Raw genomic sequence first — 23,940 nt, forward strand, 5'->3', positions numbered from 1 at the left:
AAATTATCACCACTAAACCAGCCCTACAAGATCCTAAGGGGGATCTTGTGAGACAAAGTACCAGAGACATCACTACAAGCATGAAACCTACAGACATCACAATGATTCTAAACCCATATCTTTCTATAATAACACTGAATGTAAATGGACTAAATGCACCAACCAAAAGACATAGGGTATCAGAATGGATAAAAAAAAAACAAGACCCATCTATTTTCTGTCTACAAGAGACTCATTTTACACCTGAGGACACCTTCAGATTGAAAGTGAGGGGATGGAGAACTATTTATCATGCTACTGGAAGTCAAAAGAAAGCTGGAGTAGCCACACTTAGATCAGACAACTAGACTTTAAATTAAAGGCTATAACAAGAGATGAAGAAGGGCATTATATAATAATTACAGGGTCCATCCATCAAGAAGAACTAACGATTATAAATGTCTATGCTCTGAATACGGGAGCCCCCAAATATATAAAACAATTACTCACAAACATAAGCAACCTTATTGATAAGAATGTGGCAATTGCAGGGGACTTTAATACTCCACTTACAGTAATGGATAGATCATCTAGACACAGGATCAATAAAGAAACAAGGGCCCTGAATGATACATTGGATCAGATGGTCTTGACAGATATATTTAGAACTCTGCATCCCAAAGCAACAGAATATACTTTCTTCTCGAGTGCACATGGAACATTCTCCAAGATAGATCACATACTGGGTCACAAAACAGCCCTTCATAAGTATAAAAGAATTGAGATCATACCATGCACACTTTCAGACCACAATGCTATGAAGCTTGAAATCAACCACAGGAAAAAGTCTGGAAAACCTCCAAAAGCATGGAGGTTAAAGAACACCCTACTAAAGAATGACTGGGTCAACCAGGCAATTAGAGAAGAAATTTAAAAATATATGGAAACAAATGAAAATGAAAACACAACAATCCAAACGCTTTGGGACGCAGCGAAGGCAGTCCTGAGAGGAAAATACATCGCAATCCAGGCCTATCTCAAGAAACAAGAAAAATCCCAAATACAAAATCTAACAGCACACCTAAAGGAACTAGAAGCAGAACAGCAAAGACACCCTAAACCCAGCAAAAGAAGAGAAATAATAAAGACCAGAGCAGAAATAAACAATATAGAATCTAAACATACTGTAGAGCAGATCAATGAAACCAAGAGTTGGTTTTTTGAAAAAATAAACAAAATTGATAAACCTCTAGCCAGGCTTCTCAAAAAGAAAAGGGAGATAACCCAAATAGATAAAATCATGAATGAAAATGGAATTATTACAACCAATCCCTCAGAGATACAAGCAATTATCAGGGAATACTACGAAAAATTATATGCCAACAAACTGGACAACCTGGAAGAAATGGACAAATTCCTAAACACCCACACACTTCCGAAACTCAAACAGGAATAGAAAACTTGAACAGACCCATAACCAGCGAAAAAATCAGTTATCAATAATCTCCCAACAAATAAGAGTCCAGGACCAGATAGCTTCCCTGGGGAGTTTTACCAAACATTTAAAGCAGAGATAATACCTATCCTTCTCAAGCTATTCCAAAAAATAGAAAGGGAAGGAAAACTTCCAGACTCATTCTATGAAGCCAGTATTACTTTGATTCCTAAACCAGACAGAGACCCAGTAAGAAAAGAGAACTACAAGCCAGTATCTCTGATGAATATGGATGCAAAAATTCTCAATAAGATACCAGCAAATCGAATTCAACAGCATATAAAAAGAATTATTCACCATGATCAAGTGGGATTCATTCCTGGGCTGCAGGGCTGGTTCAACATTTGCAAATCAATCATTGTGATACATCACATTAATAAAAGAAAAGATAAGAACCATATGATCCTGTCAATTGATGCAGAAAAAGCATTTGACAAAATTCAGCATCCTTTCTTAATAAAAACCCTCGAGAAAGTCGGGATAGAAGGAACATACTTAAACATCATAAAAGCCATTTATGAAAAGCCCACAGCTAACATCATCCTCAATGGGGATCCCTGAGATCAGGAACACGACAGGGTTGTCCACTCTCACCGCTGTTGTTTCACATAGTGTTGGAAGTTCTAGCATCAGCAATCAGACAACAAAAGGAAATCAAAGGCAACAAAACTGGCAAAGATGAAGTTAAGCTTTCACCTTTCGCAGATGACATGATATTATACATGGAAAAATCCGATAGACTCCACCAAAAGTCTGCTAGAACTGATACATGTATTTGTATTCAGCAAAGACGCAGGATACAAAATCAATGTACAGAAATCAGTTGCATTCTCATACACTAATAATGAAGCAACAGAAAGACAAATAAAGAAACTGATCCCATTCACAATTGCACCAAGAAGCATAAAAAATCTAGGAATAAATCTAACCAAAGATGTAAAAGATCTGTATGCTGAAAACTATAGAAAGCTTATGAAGGAAATTGAAGAAGATATAAAGAAATGGAAAAATATTCTGTGCTCATGGATTGGAATAATAAATATTGTTAAAATGTCAATACTACCCAAAGCTATCTACACATTCAATGCAATTCCAATCAAAATTGCACCAGCATTCTTCTCGAAGCTAGAACAAGCAATCCTAAAATTCATATGGAACCACAAAAAGCCCCGAATAGCCAAAGTAATTTTGAAGAAGACCACCAAAGGCATCACAGTCCCAGACTTCATCATCTACTACAAAGCTGTAATCATCAAGACAGCATGGTATTGGCACAAAAACAGACACATAGACCAATGGAATAGAATAGAAACCCCAGAACTAGACCCACACAAGTATGGCCAACCAATCTGACAAAGCAGGAAAGAATAGCCAATGGAAAAAAGACAGTCTCTTTAACAAATGGTGCTGGGAGAACTGGACAGCAACATGGAGAAGAATGAAACTAGACCACTTTCTTACACCATTCACAAAAATAAACTCAAAATGGATAAAGGACCTGAATGTGAGACAGGAAACCATCAAAACCCTAGAGGAGAAAGCAGGTAAAAAACCTCTCTGACCTCAGCCGCAGCAATTTCTTACTTGACACATCCCCAAAGGCAAGGGAATTAAAAGCAAAAATGAACATTGGGACCTCATGAAGATAAAAAGCTTCTACACAGCAAAGGAAACAATCAACAAAACTAAAAGGCAACCAACGGAATGGGAAAAGATATTTGCAAATGACATATCGGACAAAGGGCTAGTATCCAAAATCTATAGAGCTCACCAAACTCCACACCCAAAAAACAAATAATCTAGTGAAGAAATGGGCAAAAGACATGAATAGACACTTCTTTAAAGAAGACATCCAGATGGCCAACAGGCACATGAAAAGATGCTCAATGTCACTCCTCATCAGGGAAATACAAATCAAAACCACACTCAGATATCACCTCATGCCAGTCAGAGTGTCCAAAATGAATAAATCAGGAGACTATAGATGCTGGAGAGGATGTGGAGAAATGGGAATCCTCTTGCACTGTTGGTGGGAATGCAAACTGGTGCAGCCGCTCTGAAAAACAGTGTGGAGGTTCCTCAAAAAATTAAAAATAGACCTACCCTATGACCCAGCAGTAGCACTGCTAGGAATTTACCCAAGGGATACAGGAGTGCTGATGCATAGGGGCACTTGTACCCCAATGTTTATAGCAGCACTCTCAACAATAGCCAAATTATGGAAAGAGCCTAAATGTCCATCAACTGATGAATGGATAAAGAAATTGTGGTTTATATACACAATGGAGTACTATGTGGCAATGAGAAAGAATGAGATATGGCCCTTTGTAGCAACGTGGATAGAACTGGAGAGTGTGATGCTAAGTGAAATAAGCTATACAGAGAAAGACAGATACCATATGTTTTCACTCTTATGTGGATACTGAGAAACTTAACAGAAACCCATGGGAGAGGGGAAGGGGAAAAAAAAAAAAAAAGAGGTTAGAGTGGGAGAGAGCCAAAGCATAAGAGACTCTTAAAAACTGAGAACTGAGGTTGATGGGGGGTGGGAGGGAGGAGAGGGTGGGTGATGGGTATTGAAGAGGGCATCTTTTGGGATGAGCACTGGGTGTTGTGTGGAAACCAATTTGACAATAAATTTCATATATTAAATAAATAAATATTTAAAAAAAAACTAAAAAACCAAAAACATCGGAGCAGAAAAAATAGAAACTAAAAAAAAGAATAGAAAAGATCAATGAAGCTAAAAGCTAGTTCTTTGGAAAGATAAACAAAATTGATAAAACGTTAGACACTCATAAAGAAAAAAAGACTCAAAATCAGAAATGAAAAAGAAGTTACAACTGACACCACAGAAATACAAAGCATTATAAGAGACTACTACAAAAAATTATATTCCAACAAATTGAACAACCTATAAGAAATAGGTAAATACCTAGAAACATACAACCTTACAGTTTTTTTTTAACTTAAAAAAATGTTTATTTATGAGAGAGACAGAGCACAAGTCGGGGAGGAACAGAGACAGAGAGAGACACAGAATCTGAAGCAGGTTGCAGGCTCTGAGCTGTCAGCACAGAGCCCAACGTGGGGCTTGAACTCACGAACCACAAGATCATTACCTGAGGTGAAGTTGGACACTTAACCGACTGAGCCAGCACCCAGGAGCCCCAAAGCACACAATCTTCCAAAACTAAAAAGGAAAGAAAAAGATAATCTGAACAGACCAATTACTAGTAATGAATTTGAATCAGTTATCAAAAATATTCCTAACAAATGTAAGTTTAGGACCAGCTGGCTTCACAAATGAATTCTACCAAACATATAAAGAAAAGTTAATACATATCTTCAAACTCTTCCAAAAAAATTGAAGAGGAAGGAATGCTACCAAATTCATTCTACAAGGCCAGCATTAACCTGATACCAAAACAAAGACACTATGAAAAAAGAAAATTACAGGCCAATATCCTTGATGAACAAGATGCAAAAAGTCATGAACAAAATAGAGTAAAACCTTGGATTGCGAATAACTTGTTCTGTGAGTATTCCACAAGATGAGTAAACAGTTCTAATAAATTTTAGCTTGATAAACGAGCGATATCTTGCAATATGAGTAGTACATAATACCAAACATCACATGATCACACCTGAGCCAATGGTTTCTCTCTATCAGATTGTGGGTGATCATCTCCCATACTCGGATGCTTGGTCTCAGGCTATGGTGTCTGGCAGAAATCAGTGATTTTTCAGAACATTGGGAAGTGCCCACAACTGGCACTAGTGTATTTTCTTGTCACTTCAGAGCACCTATGGACAGTCCTTTGCTTTCCCATACAAGAATAAGCTTACAAATGCTTTGCTTCATTCTAGGTTAGGCTGCCTGCAGACACAGACCCTAATGTAATTGCCAGTTACATTAAATGCAGTATATGACAAGAGTTTATACTGTACTGTAGTTAATATCTGTGTGAACATATACAATGGCCCCCATGCAGAAAAAGATTCCATTGAGCCAAAAGATAGCAATGATTCATTAGTGCTAGTGAAAGTCATCCTACACAATAACCCTCCTCTCTTGTCTACCTCATACCAGCCATGAAGGTTTTAAAAGGTAACTGCAGGTTAATTTGTTCATTTTTCTTTGTGTGTTGTATTTTATTATTTTGTATTATATTACAGTATTGAAATCATTTTTATATGAATATTTTGGGGTTATAGAACGAATCATCTGAGTTTTCATTAATTATTATGGGGAAATTTGCTTTGATATATGAGTGCTTTGGATTACATGTTTCCAGAATGAATTATGCTGGCAAACCAAGGTTTTACTGTAATAGAAAATTGAATTCAACACCATTAAAAAGATCATTCACCATGATCAAGTGAGATTTATTCCAAGTATGCAAGGATGGTTCGATATCCACAAATCAGTCAACATGAAACACCAAATCAACAAAAAATGATAACAATCATATAACCATCTCAACAGATGGTAGAAAAAGCATGACAAAATTCAGCATCCATTCATGATAAAAACTGTCAACAACATGGGGATAAAGGGAACATACCTCAACATAATAAATGCCATGTATTGAAAAAAAAAAACAGCACAGCTAATATCACACTCAAAGGTAAAAAGCTAAAAGCTTTTCCTCTAATATCAGGAAAAAGACCAGGATGTCCACTCTTACCACTTTTATTTAACATAGTACTAGAAGTCCTATCCACAGCAATCTGACAAGAAAAAGAAATAAAAGTCATCCTAATTGGTAAGAAAAAAGTAAAACTATCACTTGCAGATGACATGATACTAGATATAGAAAACCCTAAAGATTCCACTAAAAATTATTAGAACTAATAAATGAGTCAAGTTGTAAGATGCAAAGTTATACAGAAATCTGTTGCATTTCTATACACTATTAGTGAACCACCAGAAAAAGAAATTAAGAAAACAATGTCATTTACAATTGTATCAAAAAGAATAAAATACCTAGGAATAAATTTAACCAAGGAGGTGAAAGACCTGTACTCTGAAAACTGTAAGATATTAAAGAAATTGAAGATGACACAAATAAAAAAAATACGCCATGCTCATGTACTAAAGAATATTGTTAAAATGTCCATCCATACTACCCAAAAAATCTACAAATTTAATGCAATCCCTATCAAAATACCAATAGCAGTTTTCACAGAAGACCAAAGCCAGAGGTATCAGAACACCAGATTTCAAACTATACCTCAGAGCTATAGTCATGAAAACACTATGGAACTGGAACAAATATTGACACACAAATCAATGGAACAGAATAGAGAGCCCCAAAATTAACCAGCACTTATATGGTCAATTAATCTAAGACAAAGTAGGCAAAAACACACAATGGGGGAAAAGACCATCTCTTCAACAAATGGTGTTGGGCTGGGGGGGCCTGGATGGCTCAGTCGGTTAAGTGTCTGTCTTCAACTCAGGTCATGATCTCGCAGTTCATGGGTTCAAGCCCCGTGCACTCAGAGCCTGGAGCCTGCTTCAGATTTTGTGTCTCCCTCTCTCTCTGCCCCTCCCCCACTCACACTCTGTGTCTCTCAAAAATGAATAAACATTTTAAAAAATGGTGTTGGGAAAACTGGACAGCCACACGCAAAAGAATGAAACTGGACCATTTTCTACGCTATATACAAAAATAAACGTGAGACCCCAAATTGTAAAACGCCTAAAAAAAAAATACAGGCAGTAATACTCTTGGACATTGGTCTTAGCAGTCTTTAATCTATCTCCTCAGACAAGGGCAAAAAAAGCAAAACTAAACAAGTAGGACTCTATCAAAATAAAAAGCTTTTTCACAGCTAAGAAAACCATCAACAACAAAAAAAGAGACATACAGAATGGGAGAAGATATCTGCAAAAATATATTTAGTAAGGATTAATATCCAAAATATATTTAAAAACTCATACAACCCAATGCCAAGAAAACAAACAATGCAATTTAAAAATGGACAGAGGATCTGAATACACATTTTTCCAAAGACGACATACAGATGGCTAACAGACACGTGAAAAGATGTTAATTGTCAATAATCATCAGGGAAATTAAAAAAAAAAAGCACAGTGAGATATTACCTCACATCTGTCAGAATGGCCAGTATAAAAAACACAAGAAATAACAAGTGTTGGTGAGGATGCAGATAAAAGGGGACCCTCATGCACTATTGGTCTATTTGTCAGAATTGTAAATTTGATACAGCCACTATGGAAAAGAGCATGGAGGTTCCTCAAAAAATTAGAAATACATAGCAGCACTTTCTTTTTTTTTTTTTTTTTTTTTTTTTCAACGTTTATTTATTTTTGGGACAGAGAGAGACAGAGCATGAACAGGGGAGGGGCAGAGAGAGAGGGAGACACAGAATCGGAAACAGGCTCCAGGCTCTGAGCCATCAGCCCAGAGCCCGACGCGGGGCTCGAACTCACGGACCGCGAGATCGTGACCTGGCTGAAGTCGGACGCTTAACCGACTGCGCCACCCAGGCGCCCCAGCAGCACTTTCAACAATAGCCAAATTATGGAAAAAGCCTAAATGTCCATCAACTGATGAATGGGTAAAGAAGATGTGGTTTATATATACAATGGAATACTACTTGGCAATGAGAAAGAATGAAATATGGCCTTTTGTAGCAACGTGGATGGAACTAGAGAGTGTTATGCTAAGTGAAATAAGTCATACAGAGAAAGACAGATACCATATGTTGTCACTCTTATGTGGATCCTGAGAAACTTAACAGAAGACCATCATGGAGGGGAAGGATAAAAAAAAAAAAAAAAAAAAAAAAGAGAGAGAGAGAGAGAGAGAGGGAGGGAGCCAAACCATAAGAGACTCTTTAAAAACTGAGAATAAACTGAGGTTGATGGGGGGTGGGAGGGAGGGGAAAGTGGGTGATGGGCATTGAGGAGGGCACCTGTTGGGATGAGCACTGGGTGTTGTATGGAAACTGATTTGACAACAAATTTCATGTTAAAAAATGAATGAATTAATTAATTAGAAATACAAATATCATACGATCCAGTGATTCTACTACTGGGTATTTACCCAAAAAAAACAAAAACACTAATTTGACAAGATACATGCTCCCATCTTTTTACTGAAGCATTATTTACAATAGCCAAGATATGGAAGCAACCTAAGTACCCAATGACAGATGAATGAATAAGGAAGATATTGTGTGCACACGTGCATGCGCACGCACACATACACACACACACACACACACACACACACACACACACACAAACTGGAATATTACTCAGCTATAAAAAAAGGGGGGAAAAAGAATGAAATCCTGCCATTTGTGACATGGATAGACCTCAAGGGGGTTATGCTAAGTGAAATAAGATAAACACAAATATATGATTTCATTTAGGTGTGGAATCTAAAAGATAAAACAAACAAAACAGAAACAGACTCATAAATACAGAGAACAAAGTGGTGGTTGCCAGAAAGGAGGGTAATAAGAAGATAAGTGAAATAGGCAAAGGGGATTAAGACATACAAACTCCTAGTTATAAAATAAATAAGTCACAGCAATGTAAAGTACAGCATAGGGAATAGTCAATAATACTATAATGTACTATAATATATAGTATATATATAATAATAATAACACTATATATATATATAATAAGAGCACAAAGTCAGTAACTTTGTATGGTGACAGGTGGCAACTACATTTATGGTGAGCATCTGTAATATATGTAAATGTTGAATCACTATCTGGAACTAATATAATATTGTATATCAACTATACTTCAATTAAAAGCAAATAATTTTTAAAAAATAAATAAAGGACTTCTCTGCAGTTACAATAAACAAGATAATCAGATTGTAACAAGCACCCTGAAGTAAATGAATAGGGGGCCATATAACTGATAACAAGGAAAGACAGGGAGCTACATTAGGGTCATCAGAGGAACAGACAGCTGAGCAGCCATTCAGGGGAGAACATAAGAAAATGTATTCTGGGCACAAATGTGACAGAAGAAAGAACTTGGTATAATGGAGGAACAGAATGAGGCCAGTGTGATTGTACAGTATTGAGGAGTGAAGTTGGAAAAGGAGGCAAGCCTGATAATGAAGGCCACCATAGGGAAGGGCCACCATAGGGAAAGCCAGGAAGGGCTTACGTAGGAATAACCTAAGTATATAGTTTCCATATTTTTAAACATATTCATGTGGCTACGGAGAACCAACTGTATGAGACGAGTGGAAAGGGTTAGCATGTCAACTCAAGTGAAAGTGAAGGAGGCTTAACCTACTAGCAGTGGAAAGGTAGAACTGACACAGTTTGGTGGTGGATTAGATATGGAGGCAAAGAGAGGAAGCCCAAGAATAAACCCTGAGAAACTGAGTAAATTTTGTTCCATTTACTAAGATGGAAACAACTTAAAAAACTGGGGGGGAAAAAAGGAAAAAATATATATATTTTTTATATATATATTTCATATATATGTACGTATATATTTTTCATACACATATATATGAAATATGGGTTTTTGATGTGAGACAATAGATAAAACAGGATAGAGGAATTAAATGAGTTGAGCCCCATGAATGCCCCAGATTCTTCCTTAGAGGCAGTTTCTAAGTTGTGGGGCAGGAAGGGGGAACCTAAACCAAATCAAGCAGCCTCGTTATGTTCAGGAGACACAGTCAAGAATTTGCAAAAGCCAAGAAGGCTGGAATTTGCAGGGCAGAGTACCAGAGGAAAGACAGCTGCATCGAGAGGAGAATACCAAAATAATGTGCAGAGAGTTCTTTTCAAGTCTTTAGGTAAGTATTGACCAGCACAATACTTGTTGGGAAATACTGAACAACAGGGAAAGAACTACCAAAAGAAGCAGGCAGACAAATTTTGAGCTGGGAAGAGTTTGTGTTCCCACAGTCAAACTGGAAAAATTTCACCTAACAAACAGGGAACTGGGTAGAATACTCAGGAGGATACTGCTTCCATAGGGGAAAAAGTAGCCTTGGATTAAAGGCTGCTCTGGCCCAACTCACAAAGCTTAAAAGCCTTGAAATGATCAAACGGTTTCCAAGTAACTTAACCATATTCCAAAAGAAGCTCAAGAATATTTAAAAGAATGTAAAAACAACACACACATATACACAAAAATCCAACACCCAACAGTATAAAATTCACATCCAATAAAAAATTAGCAGGCATGCAAAGAAGAGGAAAATATGACCCAAAATAAGAAAAATCAATCATTGAAAACAAACCCCAAAATGACACAGGTAAGTCTTTTAATGTCCTTATTTACTATTTCTATTATAAATACATTATATTAAACAAGGTAGAGAAAAGAAATAGCATATTAAGGAGAGGCATGAAAGATTAAAAAAAAAAATTTCCATAGGCAAAAATACATTAGGTAAGATTAACACCAAATTAGTGAAGAATAAGTTAGTGAACTTGAAGGCAAGGCAACAGAAACTATCCAAATTAAAGACAGAGAAAAAAGACTGGGAAACGTATAAAACATTAGTAAGCTGTGGGTCAACTTCAAGCATAGTAATATGCTTATAAACTGGGAGTCCCAGAAGGAGGTAGGAGAGCATGGAGTATAGAAAATTTATTTTAAGAAATAATAGCGAAAATTAAACTATATAAATATACACACATCCAATAAGTGCAACAAACCCCAAGCACAAAAATCATGAAGAACACCACACCAATGCATATTGTAATGAAACTGCAAAAATTTGATGATAAAAACCTTAAATTAAAAGCAGCAGAGGTTTTAAAAAATTACATACAGAGGAACAAAGATAAGAATGACAAGAGTTCTTTTCAGAAACAACACAATCCAGAGAGCAGTAGAGCAACAACACTTTTAAAACCAGAATTTTAGGGGCACTGGGTGTCTCAGTCAGTTAAGCATCTGAGTCTTGATTTCCTCTCAGTTCATGATCTCATGGTTTCATAGGTTTGAGCCCCATGTCAGGATCTGGACTGATGGCACAGAGCCTGCTTGAGATTCTTCCCCTCTCTCTGCCCCACCCCCCCCCACCCCCTACTCACACTCTCTCCGTCTTTCTCAAAATTCATAAATAAACTTTTTAAAAAACTAGAATTTTATACCCAGCCAAAATATCTTTCGAACATAGAGTCAAAAATCTTTCTCAACAAGGTGGGGCTGTACACATTGCTGAAAGTATTTTGGATTTTTGTCTTCAAAGTAATAGTAAAGCCACTAATAGATTCTAAATGGTGAGACTTGCATTTTAGGAAAAACACATTAACTTTTGTTAAGAACAGATTGAGCTTGGGGGCCAGGGGGCCACACATATGTAAGAGCAAAGGAGCATAAACTTGTTCAAAAAACAGGATAACATTGATTGGGCTGGTAGAAGTGGGTATGAAGAATGGTAGACTGATTAGAAAAATATCTAGAAGATAATTATTTGAAGACTTGGTGCCTGGATGTGAGGTGTGAGGAAGAGGAAGGAATCAAGAATGATTCCTGTTCCTGACATGAGCAACTATACTTACATATAATTTTATCTACCTGAAAAATAATGTAAATCAATTATACACTATCAAAACTGTAACTGAAACCCACAAGAGTAAACTATTCTAAATACTGCATTTAAACTAAAGAATTCACTGTGTAAAAATGCAAATAAAAATCAAATAGCACTTTTTTGTAGGAGAGAAAGATACAGGCATAAGCATTCTTCATCTGAAATTTGCATTGAGCTCAATCTCACATTGACACAGTTGCTATTGTTCCTTATAGAAAATAGTAAAAGCATGACTTCTATGAGCCATCTGATGAAACACTGAAGTGCCTTTACAAAACAGTTCCTTCTACAGGAAAATCACTATTATGGGGGGTACCTTTAAAAGTAATTATAACACTCATGAGGCATTTAAAATGGCAAATTTTTGGTAATCCCTCCTAGTTCAGCAACCTTGCTTCCTATGTTTCTGTCTTCACAGGAATCTATTGGTGAAAGATTTTTAAAAGGTTTTAAATAGTAACAACAAAGGTTTGTCATGGATTTATAAAGTGCTACATACTATTATGTTGTACTAAGTACCTTACAAGATAATCTCATTCAACCTTAAAAACTCTATTAGGTGGTAGTTATCCCCATTCAACAGATAAATTGAGATGCAAAGAGGTTAAGGAATTTGTCTTACATTATGAAGCTAATAAGTGGCAGAGCTAAGGATATAAAACCAGAGAGGTCTGACCTCAATCCCTGGGGACTCTTGAGAAATTCATCTTTAAACTTCAAAAATCTTCCTGCACATTAGAATATGTGTAACTGGTATACTGATTTTGTGTGGTTACATTCTTTACATGTAATAACTAAGTTTCTAAATTATTTCCTTTTAAAAATTCACAAAAGGGATTAAAAGTACACTTATCATGTGGTGAGCATTGAGTAATGTCTAAAATTGTTGAAACATTATAATGCATGCCTACAAATAGCACTGTATGCTAACTGTATTTCAATTAAAAATAAGATAAAATTGGGGCGCTAGGTGGCTCAGTCAGGTAAACGGCTGACTTCAGCTCAGGTCATGATCTCGCGGTTTGTGAGTTCGAACCCCACACTGGGCTCTGTGCTGACAGGTCAGAGCCTGGAGCCGGCTTCCAATTCTGTGTCTGCCTCTCTCTGCCCCTTCCCAGCTGGCACCCTGTCTCTGTCTCTCTCAAAAATAAATAAACGTTAAAAAAATAATTTAAAAAAAGATAAAAGAAAAACTAATAAATTCTCATCCTTAAAATGTTCAGACTTTCAATTTGCCTCAAGAAATTCTTCAAAGCAGATAAACTTAAAAAGCAAGAATTATATGTAGACTATGAGAATTTTCACGAACATATGTAGACACGTGTGTGTAACAGGGGACGCTGATAGAGAATCCAAATCATCAAAGGCATAGCTTGGCTGAGTACAGACACCACGGACCTGAAAGTGTGCTGAGGGTTGGCTATGTTAAGTTGTACAACAGGGGCGCCTGGATGGCTCAGTCAGTTGAGCGTCTGACTCTTGATTTTGGCTCAGGTCATGATCTCACAGTTGATGAGTTCAAGCCCCACACTGGGCTCTGCGCTGACACTGCAGAGCCTGCTTGGGATTCTGTCTCCCTCTTTCTCTGCCCCTCCCCTGCTGGCTCTCTGTCTCACAAAATAAATAAAAATAAACTTTTAAAAAGAAGAAAGCTGTACCACAAACCATTAATGCTATCACGTAGTACTGTGATAGGAAACAGCTCAGATGATTTGTGTGGAAACCATGTTGTATGACGGACATGAAGGACTGCACACACTTAAACTTGCTCGTGCTCAATTACATGGCATGTTATATACATGACTCTTTCATCAACAACTACACAGTTACTAGGATTAACTTCAGAATTGTGAACTCATTAAAATTTCTCTGTAGCTGAGCAGAAACTCACAATTTAAAAGGTTTTTTTTTCTCTGCCACAACAAAAAAAGCCTAGAAACTGAAATTCTCCAATAAAGTTATTTTATTTGGGTTCAACCTAAAATAGTTTAAATTTGATCTTTGTTAGAGAAAAGAAATCTCCAATTGTATAGACTTAATAAAAAGTACTGAATTTGCCACTTCCAATAGAGGATAGTTTCTTCATGCTTTGGGCATCTACCATTAGTAACCCAAAAGACTACTTGTAGTAAATATGTCACAGCACTGAAATGCCCAAAATCAATTTCCTAGCTTAGAAAGTTGCCCTTATGTTACCATAACACACAATAGTCTCCTGACTATTCATATTGTTTGAAAACCATGAAAACACAGTTTTTGGCATGCATGCCCAGTTGGAAAAGGATTTGTTCCTCTGAAAACACCATTCATAAGACTAGGCAGAGCTGAGGGCACCTCTGTGTGTGAACAAGCAGGTAGGTATCTCGGGGTTTCTGCAGCCGTCTCCTTCCTTAATGGGTAAGTACCGGTGCCAACAAGGGGAGAGTCCAGGCACATGACTCAGCTTATGACTTAATTTTCCACAGCTAAGAAAAGAAAATCACCAAAATAAGTTAGTTTTAAGACAAACAGTTGGGGTTTACAGGTCCACTTACATGACTATGAACCAAGAACCCTTTACATAAGAACAGTAGCAATTCTAGAACACCATAGAGGAAAAACCATCTAACAATTTCTAGGGTCAAAAATGACATACTGCAGTTCACGGGTTTTGGGTATGCACTCATTCTGCCTCTCAGAGGCAGACCCTTCCTCAGCCCATGCTGTTAGATTAACATGAGATTCAAACTTGATTTTTCGTTCAAGAGCAGTCTATTGTACTTGTGTCAAATGAGAAAACTTAAGCTAAGAACTTAGCCCATGCACCGCCATCAAAACGTGTATTTCTTTACCTGAAGAGTTATTTCCACACCAGTCCCCTAGTCTGTCTGTCTCTCTCTCAATCACAAATGCACACACACACACACACACACACACACACACACACACTCACAGGGTGAAGAGCAAGGATTATTATATTTAGTAAGACTAAAGCAGATGCCACAGAGTACTAGTCACACTTACTCTTATATTAAATCCTAGAAGATCACTTATAACACCTGAGACAGCAGAAAGGATAACTACTCGTGTGATATTGTAGATTAAGGGATTCATTGTCAGTCCATAGAGTCTAAATGGTGTGTCCAGCTCCTACAAAAAACATGAAAGAATGGAGATGAAATACATGGCCTATCGATGGCCACCAGTGATTTCTGGGCTGGTTTTTAGGTCTTGGGTACGGGTGAGTGTGTAAGGCCTTCCTTCATGTTCAACAGCTGCTTTCAAAAGACCTATAATGGACTCTCACCTACTTTCCACTAGCTAAGTGTTTAAAGGTGGGTTCAAGCAGTATGTTGTGAATTTTTTTTTTTTAATATAATTTGAAAAATGTGACAGACATCAGCAATCATCAGAACCTGGATAACAAGATGGGAAATTTTTTCTTACATAGTCAGGAACCCAAAACTATCAACTTGACATTGTGAATGTACACAGCCCAGCAGCCAATTGTTACGAGGGTCTTCTCCAATAAGTACAGCATTGATTTCACTTAAGTGCTAGTGAAAGTAGATCACAGGATATTACTTACTTTTAATAACTTGGTGGACAGCTTTAATACATTATTTACTAGAGTGAGCTGTTCTTTCTTATTAGGCTTTTTTTCCATCTTAAGATATAAATTAATCTAAGGAAAAAAAGAGAGATCAAGGCAAATGTCACAGAAAAAGATAGATATACTGCATTAAGTTTGGCAGATTCAAAAGTAATATTTTCAAATAAAATAAATTTGAAAATTCCTGCAGTTATTTCTACAGAACACATATGTCACATACCCTACTCTCCAGCCCATGCAGTCACAACTGACAAAGAAAAGCCAGTTCGTGAATTAAAAAAAAGTAGGGGCGCCTGGGTGGCTCAGTCGGTTAAGCATCCGACTTCGGCTCAGGTCATGATCTCACAGTCCGTGAGTTCGAGCCCTGCGTCGGGCTCTGTGCTGACAGCTCAGAGCCTGGAGCCTGCTTCGGATTCTGTGTCTCCCTCTCTCTCTGCCCCTCCCCCGTTCATGCTCTGTCTCTCTCTGTCTCAAAAATAAATAAACATTAAAAAAAATTTTTTTAAAGTAAATATGAAGCAATTTAACTATCAAAACAATGAAAAGTGTGATGTTAATTATAACTTAACAGTTAACATGTGAACTTTTTAAGTTCAAAAGCTCTACCTACTCATTTTGGTGACACCCACATAATATAACATCCTCATTAAATATTAATGAAACATAAGAAGAAAGCTGCTTTTAACTTGTTAATTCTTTATTTTTTCTCCTATAGGAAATATTCTCCCACTATAATTCTCAGGCAAAAGAAGAAAATCTAATGATACCAAATGTATTTATGTAAAACTTATGGATAACCATGAAATCAAAACCAAAACCAAAAAAAAAAAAAAAAAAAAAAAAAAAAAAAAAAAAAACCCTTTATACTACTCTGTCTTTATAAGAAACATTTCCCAGTCTTAATATCTATTCCCATACTAAAGAGAAAGTATTTTCTAAACTTTGAATGTATGGCTGATACAGAAGAAATTTAAGAGCTTATTAAAAACATGCTTAAATGACAAGTACTATAAAGATCTAATACTTGATGCAGAATATGAGACTTAAAGCATGCTCCATTATCACGAATAAAGATACCGTTATAATATACAAACTACTTTCAATCCATTAGATCTTAATTCTTACAATCCTGGGAGCTGGTGGGGAAGATTATAAACCCTCATTTTATAAGGAGGAAATAATTATATAGTAGCAAAGTCACCTGTAAGGTCATATAGCTAGAAAGTGCTAAATCTAGACTCAACCCTGAATCTTCTGCACAAATCTTATGCCATCTCTAACCACAGAACTAAATTAACAAGGACCAATCGTTACCTGTTCCGTAAGTAATATTGAAACATTGCTGTATTTCTTATTGGTTTCAGACCCCAATGAGGCCAGACGCAGTAAGAAAAGGAGTAAAGCTGTTTCCCAGATCAAAAACTCCCAATTATAAGCATCATTCAGGAAAGTTTTATGCCCTTGCAGAACCTATACAAAGAACCAACAAAAAGTTAGGTTTTTCATTTGTCTCAAAATCTATAATTACTCCTTTACTCTAGCAACTTAAAAAGATTTACAAGTTACCAATATTTTATACTCAAAGCAGAATTTTAATACTCATATAAAGCCTTATCTATTTAAGTAATCCCTACCTATTTCTCCAGGTTTCCTAGACTTTTTGCAGACAGCAAAGGAGGAAGTAGCAAAGGAGGAAAACATAGAAGTAAAATCAGACAAACACATTTCCAGCCTTTTAACCTCTCATGTGCCCACTCACAATTATATGATGACCATTTTTCAAAGTGTTAAATTCACATTATCACTAGTCGGCCTTCCTAAGACATGTGGCCCATCCTACTGGTATGACTCAAAAACCCTGAGGATCAATTCTTTACTCCATTTTAGGATCCAAGTAACAACAGCAGCAGCAGCTACCATTTATCAAATGCCTATTATTACGTGTCAAGTTTGCTAGTAAAAGTTGTGTTTTTTGTTTGCTTCAAAATTTACTCAAGCCAGCCTGAGGTAAAGTGGAACACACTGGAAAATATACAGAGAATCCTCACAGAAACCAAATGCTGGCCTTTTGAAACCAGGGAGTCACAGCGCAGCTCCCCTCTCTGTCTCTCTTCCTCAAGGGCCATTTGGGCTCCCATCTCCACTCCTCTTAGTTAATTCTGTTGCTTTGCATGACCCTTGTTTACTGCTCCCTGCAAGTTTGGCTCGCTCCAGCTTTGGTTTCCTGTAACACCCTACTGGCCCCACTGACCCGCTCTTCTCCAAAGGCCACCAGTGATATCTCAGGTTTTCAATCCTAATTTCTAAAATTTCTAAATTCTAATTTCTAAATTTCTAAATACGTTTGGCTTAGTCTGGGTCAGGTGTTCACCCCTGCCAATGAGTTATAACTAGAGTAGGAAAGTAACAGTTAGTAGCAACCTAGGCCCACCTCTTCAGCAGGGTGGTTTGTTGTGCGCAATATACAACACACAAACCACAGTCAAGCGGCTATAAAATCAAACACAAAGAAAAACTCTTAAAACCAGCCAGAGAATGGGTGCATGGGTGGCTCGGCTGGTTAACTGTCCCATTCTTGGTTTCAGTTCAGCTCATGATCTCATGGTTCATGAGTTCGAGCCCCACATCGGGCTCTGCACTGATGGTGCGGGGCATGCTTGGGATTCTCTCACTCTGCCACTCCCACGCATGTTCTCTGTCTTTCAGAATAAGTAAATTAAAAATTAAAAGAAAAAAAAATAAAGAAAAAAAACCACCAGAGAAAAAGGACATTACCTTTAAAAGAGCAGCAAATAAAACTAACAGCTGACTTCTCAAGACAAAACATGGAAATCAAAAGGTAACAGAATCCCAAAAGTATTGAAATTGGCAACCTAGAAATGCATACTCAGTGAAAACATCCTTTAAACAAGAAAGCGATAAAAGACATTTTCAAACATACTAGAACAGAGTTCATAACCAGATTCTTCAAACAGGAAGAAAAAAATCCCAGAAAAAAACACAGCAATGCAAGAACTAATGAAAAGCAATGAAAAGGGTAAATGCGTAGGTAAATATAAATGAATAAATGAATACAAAAAATAATCATTATATCTTGTGGGTTTAAAACATATGTAAAATTTGGGGTGCCTGGCTAGCTCAGTCAGTAGAGCATGCAACTCTTGATTTCAGGGTTGTAATTTGAGCCTCACATTGGGTGTGGAGCCTACTTAAAGAAATAAGTCAAATAAATACGAGAAAATATATGTAAAATTTTAAGTAAGGATACTAATAATGGGTGAATGGATAAATGAGATAAAGTGTTCTAAGGTCCTAGCATTATCAAGGAAGCAGAAATTAATAATTTATTAGACTATAATAAGCTAAGGATTTATGTTGCAATCTCTGAGGTAAAAGTACATATAACAAGTAGTGAAAGAACATATAACACGTTAACAAAGAGGATTAAATGGAATATTACAGAATACTTGATTCATAAAAGATGCCAAGAAAGGAGAGAGAAAGAAAATTTAACAGGTAGACCAAATAAGAAATAAACAGTATTTGTATCTGTGGTAATTACATTAAATGTAAATGAGCCAGACAATCTAAAACACTAAGACTGTGAAGCTGGATTAAGGAACAAACAACCAAAAAAAGGATATGCTGATTACAGAAGCCATGACTCAAATACGAAGACAAAATAAATGAAAGGGTGGACAAAGATATAATGTGCAAAAACGAATCAAAAGACAGCTGGTGTGGTTAAATTAATATCAAATAGAGCAGATTTTAAGAAACATTAGAATCAGAGACATTTCAAAAGGTCATGGAAGATTAAGCCTGACACTTTTCCAGGTTAAAAAAGACTAAAGAGGGGTGCCTGGGTGGCTCAGTTGGGTAAGCATCTGACTCTTGATCTCAGCTCAGGTCTTGGATCCACCATCACGGTAGACGTGAACACACCTCTGTCAATGGTCGACAGAATAAGCAGACGAAAAAAACATGAGTAAGGTTATAGAAGATGCCAGCAATGGAACTAATAAACTTGGACTAATTTACCTAGCGAGGACATTGCTCCCCAAGACAACAGAATACAAGTTCTTTCAAAGGGCTGATCGAGATTTAATGAAACTGACCATATGCCAGATAATAAAGCAAGCCTCCACAAATTTCAAAGGAGTAAAGACATTCAGAGTACGTTCTCTGAACACAGAATTAAGTTAGAACTCAATAAATGGAACACTACAAGATACAGCTATAACTTCTTGTAATGAAGAAAGCACAGAAGTACCCCCATACCCAAAAAAAAAAAGGTACAGGACCCATCAAAAGTATGCAGGAAGGGGCTTCAAGGGTCTCCCACTGGCCAAATCTGGGACAATTTAGACATCAGAACAAACAGAGTAAATAGATTATACCCAATAGATTTACCCAAATAGGTTATAATCTACTGGGTAAAAATCAGAATATATGAGTCCATAATGAAACCAAGAAGAAACAAAGGAAACCCAATAGATTTACCCAAATAAGTTATAATCTATTGGGTAAAAATCAGAATATATGAGTCCATAATGAAACCAAGAAGAAACAAAGGAAAACCCAATAGATTTACCCAAATAGGTTATAATCTATTGGGTAAAAATCAGAATATATGAGTCCATAATGAAACCAAGAAGAAACAAAGGAGAGGTCAACCACAGAGTGACAACTAACAGATGTGGAAGGAAAGATGGTGTTAGAAAAATCACTATTTTGTAACCCTCGTGGTATGATAGCTTTATTATCAAAAACTGCCAATTAAAATTAGAGTCATCTTAGAATCTTAAAGGATTCAGAATTATTTTATTCTGATTTCAAAAGTAAGTAAAATTAAGTATTCAAAATAGCATGCTGGTGCCTTGATCCTGAGAAATAAATTTCTGTCATACACACACACACATGCACACACACACACACACATCTAAAACAGATAGTGAACCTTATTAGAATTTCCACTTTTCATTACAACAGATATGAAATGTTTACCTGGGCACAACAAATGAAAGCAATGGAAAGTGTCAGTAAGAAGACTGAAGATACGACGACATCAACTGAGCGCTGTGGACCCCGTCTCTGTGGAGTGAGACATATAGGTTAATATTTAAGATTACACTTAGAGACAACAGTGGCCCTCAAATCATTCACATTCTGAGTTTTACAACATTAATGTGAAAATAAATGTTTATAAGAAGTTTCTAGCCCAGTATTTTAACATAGTTTGGACATGTTTAACTCTAAGCATTGAAATTCGTGCTGTTCCAAGTTAAGGCTGTGAGTTATTCACGAATGTATTTTCAGCTAAAATATTTTCCAAAAAGTCAGAAAAAGATGCAATTTTCAACTTATCGCTCTGCCCTAGGAATTTAGATTTTCTTTTCCCTTCCTAAGCTCTCATTTACTCACCTCTAACAGCTTAGCAGATAGATCATTTCCAACTTGCTGTCCAGCACATCAGCCACTGATATGATCTGTCTGGTTCGCAGAACTAACTACACTGCCCATTGAGTATCTGCTGCCAGAAATTTCAGTGAGCATGCTTTCTGCATATTCCTGCACATATTCCATCGTCAAATGAAACTCACCTTGAGAAAGGAGCGCAGTGATAACCATATCTTAATGTTCTCCACCTTTTTAAGTCTGAAATGAGGTATTTCATATTTCCTAGCCTTCCTGGCAGAAGTAATATGGCTGAAGAGTTTTGCAAATAAAAATCTCTAGAGGAGGTTTAAAAAAATCACAAAGTAAAATATACATGTTCGTCTCTGAGTATATGTTTATATAATTGTAAATAATATTCCCATATATTGGAAGCATATAAAAAATAATAAACGGATGAAATTCTAATCAGTGATCACTTAGACTAAGCTAATAGCTCATTATCCTGTTACTTCCAAATCATATTCTATAGTAATGTCTTTGTATATATGCCTTTGTAATATGGTACACTTGACATTCTCAAGGAATATTCTTTGGAGACCTGTGTGAATCCCCGACCTCACAAACAAAATTGTTTATCTGAATTCTGGTTTAGTTCCAAATTAAATTTCCATTCAAAATCACATTCTTTTGGACATGAAGACATATCAAGTCTCCAATTCTTCATTCTTACCGAAATTCAATGCATTTATTTCTCACTTAACCATTGCCTACAGAAACATTTTCACTTTGAGAATTACTACATATGTTATGAGCAAACAAGTGCAGTATTGAGACACAGGTGCTGTGCAGTCAGCTAGGCTCACTCTCTGCCTAAACCACTTATTCCTACCCATGAGCTCAGCGAAATCTCAGATTACAACATGTTATTTGTGATTAATCGATATCACAAGTGTTAATTAAACCCACAAACACCAAAAGTTTGCTCATCAATCCTTCATTGTCCACATTAACTTCTGGAGAGAGAACAAATCAATAGAACAAAAACAACTCGGTGGAATATCATATACAAAAGCAGAGGCGAGAAACTTAATTTTCTACTGACCTGTTTATATGTTCTTTCCGCCACACACATCATGAAAAAAAAAATCCAAGTAAGACACAATCGTTCAAAAAAATTAATCATAGACAAAATAATAATAGGTGTAACAGGTGGTGCCCCACAAAAGAGAGTCATGATCTCCTCAGCTGAAATAGACTTTAGCTGGTCAAAACTCTTCTCACGGAAAAGTCGATGTAAAAAAGGGAAAAATGCTAATCCAATGGTGACGACATTTCCCAGCATCTGATAACCTACTCCTTGCTGATACGCATTAACCTGGGAATTAATTTAAAACGTCGCATCGTTATTACACAGTTAAATGGAGTTATGAAGCAGTTTTTATCAACTACTATTTAGATTATTAAAAACGAAATCTGTTTCGAATCTAAAAGAAGTACAAAGAAAAATGACGTATAGATTTATGACTCTTAGATTTTATTAAAAATTAGGCTTAGATGGGGCACCTGGGTGGCTCAGTCGGTTAAGTGGCCGACTTCGGCTCAGGTCATGATCTCACAGTCCGTGAGTTCGAGCCCCGCGTTGGGCTCTGTGCTGACAGCTCAGAGCCTGGAGCCTGTTTCAGATTCTGTGCCTCCTTCTCTCTCTGACCCTCCCCTGTTCATACTCTGTCTGTCTCTGTCTCAAAAATAAATAAACATTAAAAGAAAAAAAAAAAATTAAAAAAAAAAATTAGGCTTAGATAAGGAACATTCATAGAGTATTCCTGAATAACTGATCATGTTCATAGAACTTTGTAACAAAAAAAAAAATACACTACCAAGTAAAGACACTAACCACAAAAATTAAAAATATATATATATTCGTGTTTCAAAAGCAGAGTCAGTGCTTTGATCACTGAATAGAGCCAATGAACAGCTGATCATAAACAGGTTTTTCAAAAAATCTGAAAACTTATGAAATCTTACCCTGCTCATGATGATGCCACTTATTTCCAACACAGACATATCCATCTTTTTGCACTCATTCCCTTCCCAGATTATTGCACTAACTCGATCAGAGGCAGGACTTGAGTTTTGAAGCCAGAATAAGTGGTTCTAAAAAGAAAAATATAAAACTATTTTCATCCACCCTTCTTTCTTCCCTCAGTTGGATTTTCTCCCCATTGTCCAGCTCCCAGGCCACATTTGCCAGTGTTAGACCTCATCATTCTATTCTCTCCTTCACAGAGCTCAATACCAATGACAAACCTCCACCATGCTGATCTCTGGTCCTTTTTTCTTCACTAAGACATTTTCTTACCTAGAGAGAGGCTAAATGTCTTCTGTAATGACGGAAAGTAGGATTCCATGATCTCCAAGGTGGCCTGGCTTCCCTCTCTAAATGTGTGGAAGTGAGGATAAGCTTGGTGTATTCATGGCATGTTAAGAAGGAAAGTATTTCTAGAGCAGCATGACTATACTGGAGGTAGCAGGAAATTAGCTAGGAGAGCTGCTAATAGGCCTTACAAGTTGCATGAATAACTGAGGAGTTAAGCCTTTCTCTGGTCTAATCAGGACACAGAAAAGCATAAAAAGCTCAAGAGGACAGGGGTGCCTGGTGGCTCAGTAGGTTAAGTGTCCGACTCTTGGTTTTGGCTCGGGTCACGATCTCACGGTTCGTGGGTTTGAGCCCCAGGTCGGGCTCTGCGCTGATGGTGTGGAGCCCGCTCGGGACACTCTTTCTCTCCCTCTCTCTCTGCCCCTCCCCTGCTCATGCTCTCAATCTCAAAATAAATAAATAAACATAAGAAAGAAACAAACAGACAAACAAACAAGCAAATAATCCCAATGGAGGAGGGAAAGCA

At 36.9% G+C, this 23,940-nt stretch overlaps 1 protein-coding gene across 17 annotated transcripts in view; it reads right to left on the bottom strand.

Annotated features, from left to right (window-relative positions):
• Window positions 1–23,940, bottom strand: part of PHTF1 (putative homeodomain transcription factor 1) — a 91,780-nt gene that overhangs the window by 16,883 nt on the left and 50,957 nt on the right. For 9 of the 17 annotated variants that reach the window (XR_006712629.1, XR_006712628.1, XR_006712627.1 and 6 more), the window contains 8 exons: window positions 23,063–23,191; window positions 22,140–22,412; window positions 21,241–21,372; window positions 20,645–20,731; window positions 16,952–17,107; window positions 15,614–15,709; window positions 15,049–15,174; window positions 14,380–14,510 (listed from right to left, as the gene is read on the bottom strand). Coding sequence is in view for 6 of the 17 variants with exons in the window: in XM_045478699.1 (XP_045334655.1) it covers window positions 14,490–14,510; window positions 15,049–15,174; window positions 15,614–15,709; window positions 16,952–17,107; window positions 20,645–20,731; window positions 21,241–21,372; window positions 22,140–22,412; window positions 23,063–23,191 (1,020 nt within the window). In the remaining 11 variants the exon portion in view is untranslated. Of the gene's footprint in view, window positions 1–4,596; window positions 4,668–13,990; window positions 14,511–15,048; window positions 15,175–15,613; window positions 15,710–16,951; window positions 17,108–20,644; window positions 20,732–21,240; window positions 21,373–22,139; window positions 22,413–23,062; window positions 23,192–23,940 lie in introns of those variants that run through there. The other 8 variants (XM_045478699.1, XM_045478697.1, XM_045478698.1 and 5 more) reach the window with 2 other exon arrangements.

This window comes from Leopardus geoffroyi, chromosome C1, assembly GCF_018350155.1.
Source record: "Leopardus geoffroyi isolate Oge1 chromosome C1, O.geoffroyi_Oge1_pat1.0, whole genome shotgun sequence".
Taxonomy (NCBI): domain Eukaryota; kingdom Metazoa; phylum Chordata; class Mammalia; order Carnivora; family Felidae; genus Leopardus; species Leopardus geoffroyi.